Below are 8889 nucleotides of genomic sequence, written 5' to 3'. Positions count from 1 at the left end.
AGAAATAGCAGATGCATTTGCTTGCTCTATCCATCTTGGCCACACCATTATTAAATAGGTGGTGCACATTTTAAGAACCATGGTTATGTAGTTGTGGAATATTTTTCAACTAAATAAATAATTCTTATTTCTTTACTGCCCACAAGGGGCTACACAGAGAGGGGACAAACAAGGAGAGACAAATGGATTAAGTCGATTATATCGACCCCTGTGCGTACAAGGATGAAAGGCAAAGTTGACCTTGGTGGAATTTGAAATCAGAACGTAACGGCAGATGAAATACCACAAAGCATTTCGCCCAGTGTGCTAACATTCCTGCCAGTTTGCCGCCTTGCTAAATAATTCTATTACATCAAACATTCAGATAATTCCTATGTCAATATTGAAATCTGCAAGGGCAAAAAATCCCTGTCCCATCTATGCAATAAAAATAAATAAATAAATATCTATTTGATACATTTTCTAGATTCCATCATGTGAAAGTTTCTGCAAAATTAAATTAACAATATTTAAACAAATTTATATAAGAAAGTTGTTGATATGAATGGAACTACACAAACACTTACATGTTTTGCCAAGCTAAGGATGCAAGAATGAGGAAAAGTGTGACATATGTGAATCAATATCTGGAATGTGTCTTGTGCTATTGGAGCAAATCCATCCATGAGAACTCTAAGTGCTTTCCTAAATAACTCACAGATTGCCTGAAATAGAAACAGAAAGCAGCAAATTGATGATTAAGTTCATTTACAGAATTTTACTAAATGAATTCTAACAATAAATATGAACTGGAACTCTTTAGCATTCAGTTTACTCTGTCAAATGTAATGCTTATTTATTCACATTGTTGTGAATTAATCATTACCTTGGAGCTTTAAGACTTTGATGATGTAATTGTTTATTTTTTAGAATGACATTGTAAGGTAGGTGTAAGAAATCAGATATAGACAATTTGAACTTAAAACATGAAGAATATTTGGGCTGGATGTGGCCAATTTAAATGCTAAAGAGTTCAATTTTGAAGAGAAAGAGCAGTGTACTGGTTTACAAATGAATTGTAATTGTGAATATACTTATTCAAGTGAAAATTTGTATCCACCAAAAAATTACCAAAATACTAATATATAAATTGTTTTTTAGTTAGTTTTTTTTTTGTAAGTAATGATGGACAAAAAGTCTGAGCAAGGATTTAAAACCAAGTATTTTAAAAAAAATGTAATAATTTAAGACATAGAGATGGACTTCATGAGATAAAAACTATTGCAAATGATATATTTTTCAAAATGTTTTCTGCTATTGCAGAAAAATATTTGTCCCTTAAGTATTTTATAAAATTTGATGGTATAATTATGTATTTCACATTTCGCTTATAGCTAAAAACCAAGTATGAATGTAAATGATATTTCAAGTTATTCTTTTACTTGCTTCAGTCATTTAACTGAGGCCATGCTGGAGCACAACCTTCAGTTGAACAAATCAACCCCAGGACTTATTCGTTGTTCTCTTATTGTTCTCTTTTGCCAAACTGCTAAGTTACGGGGACGTAAACACACTAACATCGGTTGCCAAGTGATGTTCGGGGAACAAATAGACACGCAAACATATCATCATCATCATTTAATGTCTGTTGTCCATGATGGCATGGATGGACAGTTTTACTGGGCTGGCATTCTGGAAGGCTGCAAAAGACTCCAGATTGATTTGGCATGGTTTTCTACAGTTGGATGCCCTTCCTAACACCAACCATTCCGAGAATGTAATGGGTGCTTTTACATGCCACCAGCACAGATGCCATTTGCGTGACACCAGGGTGCATTTACATGCCACTGGTACAGGTGCCAGTTTGCACAACACCAGTATCTGTCATGACTGTGAAATTGCTTGGCATGCCTTCATGCCAAGCAATTTCACAGTCATGACAGATACTGGTGTTGTGCAAACTTCTCAAGCATGACAAAATGCCAAAGGTCTTGGTCATTGCCTCTGTGAGGCTCAACACTCGAAATGAACTCTGTCACTTTGCGTCCATGAGGCCCAACACTCGTAAGGTACTCAGCCACTTTGCCACCATGAGGCCTGATGTTCAAAAGACGTTCTTTACATGTCACCAGCACAGGTGCACTTGGCTTGACGAATCCTCTCAAGCGCAACATATTGCCAAAGGTCTCAGTCACCAGTCACAGCCTTTGTGAGGCTCAAAGTTCAGAGATCATGCTTCACCACCTCATCCCATGTCTTCTTGGGTCTACCTCTACCACAGCTTCCCTCCACAGTTAGAGATCAGCACTTCTTTACACAGCTGTCCTCGTCCATATGCATCACATGACCATACCAGCACAGTTGTCTCTCTTGCACACCACATCTAATTCCTCTTATGCCTAACTTTTCTCTCAAGATGCTTACACTCTTTCGAACATGCATACTGACATTGCACATCCAGCGAAGCATACTGGCTTCATTTCTTTCAAGTTTGCACATGTCCTTGGCTGTCATAGCCCATACTATATATATACACGTTGTGCTTCTTTCAGTTTCCATCTATCAAGGCTTTGGTCGGCCCAAGGCTATAGTAGAAGACACTTGCTGAAGGTGCCACACAGTGGAACTGAACCCGGAACCATGAGGTTGGGAAGCAAGCTTCTTACCACACAGCCATGCTTTTTTTTTCTTCTAAATTTGAATGTAGCATTCTCTCACACTCCAGGCCAACATTATCCTAAAAGATCAGGTTTAACTGCTCTAATACATCATATATCTACACATAAATACAACTTTTTCAGAACAGAATATTCTTCTTGAGATTACTGCCTATTGCTATTTTTCTTTCTTTTCTGGATAGATAACTTTAAATATTGCATTAAACTTCAGCTGTTAATTCTCCACTATTTTGTTTTAACTTACCTACTTTTCTAGCTTTATCTTTGTAATATAGTTTCTTTAATTGTAGGAAAAGAAGATGCACTTATTGTCTATCTTATATAATGTTTATAAAATAAACAAAGATACAATATACATTACCTGAATCACAGTGGCATCTGTAATCCATTTTGTTAATATACTTTGCAATATTGGTGCAATATGCTGCATTATAACTAGAACCTACAAAGAGAACAACAATATTAAAAATAAGTATGATTCTATGATAAATACATTAATAATGGTTTCAAAGTTTGGCATAAAGCCAGAAATAATGGAGGATGGGCATAAGCCAATTATATTGACCCTAGTGCTGAACTGGGATTTATAATTCAGAAACTGAAAGTGGCTGAGTTATGTACCAGATACAACACATTGGCTATTGTAAGGTTTGAACTCATGGCCAGTAATTTTCTACTTTACTCTTTTCTTGAATTTTTATCAATTGCAATATGTTAGCTATTTACTTCATCCTGCATGTATCTTTTTTTATTACTATCTAAATTATAAAATGAATGCTATAGAGATTATTTTCTATCAAAATGTAAAGCAAAAGAGAATCCATCAAAAGTATGATTTGCCCACATCTTTGACAGACTTGAAAGACCATTCTAAGATACTCTGTAATTTATTGATATCATTCAGAAAGCTCAAAATTATTCAGAAAATATACTACACTATATACGATTCAAATCTAATTATTTTACTGATTAATCCATCCAGGAAAACCCTTATGTTGATTTGTTTCATATATATATATATATATATATATATCTATATATATATATATATATATATATATATATATATATATAATATATATATATATATATCTATATATATATATATATATATATCTGTTTAGTCAAAGAGAAGTGGTGGTGCTTCTATGCTAATTTGCCATGATCTATTTGATCCTGACTGATACATTATTTTTACATGTTACATCTGGCTGAAATTATATGGTACTAGCTTACTGGCCAAATTATTGACTTAATATTACTCAACTTTCATTTACCACTCTGCCTAACTGTAAGTAGTAAAAGATAGTCCACTGTTGTAAGCAGTGAGGGAAATGATATAACTGATGATTGTTAATATGCATCATTATACTAGCTGAAGAAATGCAATAGAAAGCCAGGCCAATATATCCAACCTTACACCATTAGATAATAAAGCCTTTATGTGATACTCAACAGTCATTATGCTCCAGCCTAATAGTGATTCTTGCTAAGGTATTATCTTTCCATTTGCTCCATTTGTCTGATTAGATAATTTCAGCCAATGAGTATAAAAATGATGTAATAAAGTATATTATCACATTCATTCAAGAACTATTTTTTCATTCATGTATTTATAACAGCTCAAAAAAAACAGGTGTGGAGATGGGTGTTTCCTGAATATTAAAATTATCAAATAATTGAATGTCACAATTATCTAGATTCAGTAAACTTCATTTCACAACTTCTCAAGTTCAATAGAAAGAGTAAACTTTAATATTGATTCATTTAACTTTAACTGTTATTCTAAGGAGTCAACATAAGTGTTGATACTGAGGATCTTCTTTTGGAGACCACAATAACAGAATGAGGTCAATACAATTTATGTTTGTGTTCAAATTAATGGCAAGTACATCAAATGTGCTTAGGTAGAGTTCATATATAGTCAGCATGTTCTGAAATGCAGGGTTCATTATAATAGTAGTAGTAGTAGAACAGATAGATGGCACAGCAGGGTGGATAGTTCAATGGTAAGTGTTTGTGAATATGAGATAGACTAAAGCAGTCAGATAATATTCCTCTCCTCCAAACACTGGCAGTGTGTCAAATGCAAAGCAATCAACTTTACTGTACAAAAAATGCTATTAATGACAGAAGAAACAACATGAAACAAATTATTGAGAAATAAGACCTACTTACTGGATTTGGTTGGTTTGATTTTGAATTTTTCTCAGCCTCTTCAGACACACTCTGTTCAGAGTCAGTTTTCTCAGTATTAATTGTGGAAATTAGCCAACTTAACATATCAAGCTTTTGGTTAATGGCTTCCCATATAGGTTTGGAAGGCTAAAATAATCAGAATAGTTTATTGTTGAGAGAAAAACTGGGCATAAGAGACATCAGATGTGGTGTGCAAGAGAGATGAATGCACTGGTATGGTCATGTGAGACGTATGGGAGGGAACAGCTGTGTAAAGAAGTGCTGATCTCTAACTGTGGAGAGGACTTGTGGAAGAGGTAGACCCAGGAAGCCATGGAATGACGTGAAGTATAATCTTCAAATGTTGGGCCTCACAGAGATGATGACTAGTGACCGAGATCTTTGGTGATATGTTGTACTTGAGAAGACTCATCAAGCCAAATGAAATTGTAGTTATGGTTGTTGCTGGTTTCATGTAAATGGCATCCATGAAATCGTAATTGTGGCTGTTGCCGGTAACATGATCTTAGGCAATAACAACTGACCGAGACCTTTGGCAATATGCTGAGCTTAAGAAGATTTATGAAGCCAAGTGAACCTAGTTGTGGCCATTGCCAATGTCATGTAAATCATAGTATTGTCCATTGCTAGTGTCATATAAATCATAGTCATGGCAGTTGCCAGTGTCATGTAAATACCACCCATGCTACTGGCATGTAAAGAGCATCCATTACACTCTTGGAGTGGTTGGTGTTAGGAAGGACAACCAGCTGTAGAAACCATGCCAAATCAGACTGAAACCTGATGCAGCTCTCGGACTTACCAGTTCTAGTCAAACCATCTAACTCATGCCAGCATGGAAAGCAGATGTTAAATGATGATGATGACATATCCTCATCGTCATCATCATTTAACATCCGTTTTCTATGCTGGCATGGATTAGATGACCAAGCTCCACTGTCTGTTTGAGCTGGATGCCCTTCCTAATGCCAACCACTTTACAGATTGGACTGGGTGCTTTTTACGTGACACCAGTAAGGTTTGTTTTGGCATGGTTATTTTACAATTGGATGTCATATATATATATATATATATATATATGTGGTGCATGGTGGTTGTCACCAAATTTCAAGCAGGAGTATAACAAAAGTTTTCCATTAGGACTTGCAATTAAATTTATGAGTAAGATTAATATTTATAATGAATTTGCCATTTTTGATGGGTGTATGGGTGTGCAGCACATACCTAGCACATCTGGAATATACGTCCCTGATTGTGTGTGTGTGTACATATGTATATATGGTCTTCATAAAAATTTACATCCACACATAAAATGAGGATGTGAATATAAAATCCACTTCATAACAACATGGTTTCATTTGACAGATGGAAACTGTAAGGAAGGCCCATCGTATATATGAGGGGGTACTGAAAAGTCCTTGATTTTAGGTGAAAGAAAACACAGGAGGATCAGTTAAGTATGATTTTATTGAACATTATTTCCCTCCCAAATTCATACATTTATTGCAGCGGTCCTTTAGTTTTTCTAAGCTCTGCAAAAGAGCTTGGAACCAGGCCTTTCGCAATACCCCTAAAGCCAGGAACTTTTCAGCACCCCCTCATATATATATGTGTTCATGTCATGGCTGTATGGTTAAGTAGTTCAATCCTCAGCCATATGGTTTCAGGTTCATCAATAGTTGAAGCAAGTGTATTACACAATAGCTCTGGGCCAATCAATGGTTCATCAACGAATTTAACTGAGGCCATGCTGGAGCACAACCTTCAGTTGAACAAATCAACCCCAGGACTTATTCGTTGTTCTCTTATTGTTCTCTTTTGCCAAACTGCTAAGTTACGGGGACGTAAACACACTAACATCGGTTGCCAAGTGTGTGTGTAAATGCATTTGCATTTGTCTTTCATCACTTGACAACTGGTGTTGCTTGGTTTGCATTCACATAGCCTAGTGATACAGTAAAAGGGGCTGACAGAAAACCAGACTTAAAATGAGTACTGGGGTTGACTTGATTGACTAAACCAATTAAAGGCAGTGACCATAGATGGCTTACAGTCCAATGACTGAAAAAAAAACAAGTATAATGCATGCATATGTGTATGTGTGCATATGTATGCCAGTGAATGCATGTGTGTACATGAATATTTGCATTCCACATCTCTTCACATCATACTGTTTGAACAAAACAGTGATGTTTACATTCCCAGTAAACAATAGTTACTGTAACTCTGAGCTATCAACTTGAGAGAGAGAGAGAAAGAGAGAGATATCTGCCAAGCATAAAGTTCATAGTCTTGTACTAGTAGCACAAAGCATCCAGTGTAAGCAGTGAAGTGGTTGGCATTAGAAAGGGCATCCAGCCATTGAAGCCATGCCAAAGAAACACTGGAGCATGATGCACTCCTTGAGCTCATTGGGTCCTGTCAAATCATCCAACCCTGGCTAGCATGGAACATGGACATGATGATGATGAAGATATATTTATATATACATTACATTTGAAAATAAAATGGTAAAAGTAGCTGTACCTCTTCTTTTGCTAGTAGTTCAAGTTCTTGAATCTGGGGGCTGATCAATTTATCCAAATATAACATAATCTCCTGGAACTGAAGAACACTGAGAACATGTCCTGTTATAGCCATCATTCTTGTCAATTCTTTAGGCTGCAAAAAATATTTTAAAACATATTTTAATGCTTTATATGACACAATTCTAAATTTAACAATCCTATATAGGTATGTGTTGATTAACATCATGGCATTGCAATATTAATGAGAAAATAAGAATTAGAATTTAAAAAATTAATACTTGGAGCAAATTTCATAGGATTATTTTTCACCAGGAGAAGCCTGAAACTAATTTTTACAGAATATCTAAGTTTTCACTGTAATATGTCTCAATAAAAATATTTGAAATCTTACCTTAAGAGTTTTCCTTTCCAGAACATTCTGAAATTATTAAAATTTCAAAAGTGATTTAGTAAACTCTTATGCATATAAGAATGCACAGAACAAAATAACAGAAGTTTAATGTTATTCCAAATTATTCAAAAGGTTAGTATAATTAAATTGCTTAGCAAAAATTAGCAGCAACTTACAATCTTTCTTTAATAAAGATATATATTTTTTTAAAGCTTTTATATATATTTTTCCACATTAGCATAGTTGAGACGATGGTTTTGCAAACTTGGACATTTGCATATTGCAAGGGAAATGGGTTTCAGAGCTTTATGTGTTTCCTACTGTCAACTACTTGATAGTAAAAGCAGTACCTGTAGTCAACCAGGCAGACTGAAGTAAGAAGAGTTATATGCTTTATCCAGAGGCACAATCACCCCAACTTTAAGGCTATTGTGTCGTAGTATCTTAATGAGTCTTTGCTAATGAGTTACGTGTTTTGATGTTATTTGTTGGAGCAGTACTCTAATAAAAGTTGTACTCGTGTCTCATACAATGTTATAGGAATGTGTTGTTAAAACTGATATGAATTTTATGTGGAAATTATCAAACCTATGTGAAATGGTGTGAGTTATGAAGGAAAAGCAGTGTTTCAAACAATGATTTATACACATTTTAAAAATTTGTAGGTCAATGTCTGAGTAGGAATTTCAGAGAGTTGCAGTCCTAGAGATGAATAATTTGGTAAAGTGTATAGTGCAGGATCTGGGAGACAGGACACAGTGAGGGTTACAAAAACAAGGTAGAAATGATTAAGGGAGATATGTAAACTGCTAGTTCATAGAGTAGCTATTGTTGTTGTAATGCTGAAAGAAGATGTAAAGAGGAGAAACAATACGTTTGTGAGATGTTGTGTCTTGATAAGTGAGTTTTTGCTAATTGGCTAAACAGCTTTCTTTTGATGTTGCCTTGGATGTAGAGGATCAGCAACAGAACAGGCTCAAGGTATTTTCTGGTACTGAGGAAGAACTCTAGTCTTCTGGATAGCAGTTTGGTCAATGTTTTATGTTAGGGTTGTATCTTGTGTGTTACTCATGTGTAAAGAGAGCAAGGCCACAAGACTTTTGTTGGTATGCAT

At 35.2% G+C, this 8889-nt stretch overlaps 1 protein-coding gene across 9 annotated transcripts in view; it reads right to left on the bottom strand.

The window, feature by feature from the left end:
* Positions 1 to 8889, bottom strand: part of LOC115210715 (importin-13) — a 62944-nt gene that overhangs the window by 12067 nt on the left and 41988 nt on the right. For all 9 annotated transcript variants that reach the window (XM_036502007.1, XM_036502010.1, XM_036502009.1 and 6 more), the window contains exons 18-22: positions 7776 to 7802; positions 7383 to 7517; positions 4836 to 4982; positions 3019 to 3099; positions 567 to 704 (exon numbers count right to left, since the gene is read on the bottom strand). In XM_036502007.1, the coding sequence (XP_036357900.1) occupies positions 567 to 704; positions 3019 to 3099; positions 4836 to 4982; positions 7383 to 7517; positions 7776 to 7802 (528 nt within the window). The remainder of the gene's footprint in view (positions 1 to 566; positions 705 to 3018; positions 3100 to 4835; positions 4983 to 7382; positions 7518 to 7775; positions 7803 to 8889) is intronic.

This window comes from Octopus sinensis, linkage group LG4 (assembly GCF_006345805.1).
Source record: "Octopus sinensis linkage group LG4, ASM634580v1, whole genome shotgun sequence".
Classification (NCBI taxonomy): Eukaryota; Metazoa; Mollusca; class Cephalopoda; order Octopoda; family Octopodidae; genus Octopus; species Octopus sinensis.
Note: the sequence above shows the minus strand (reverse complement) of the source record. Positions and strands in the feature narration are given on the sequence as shown.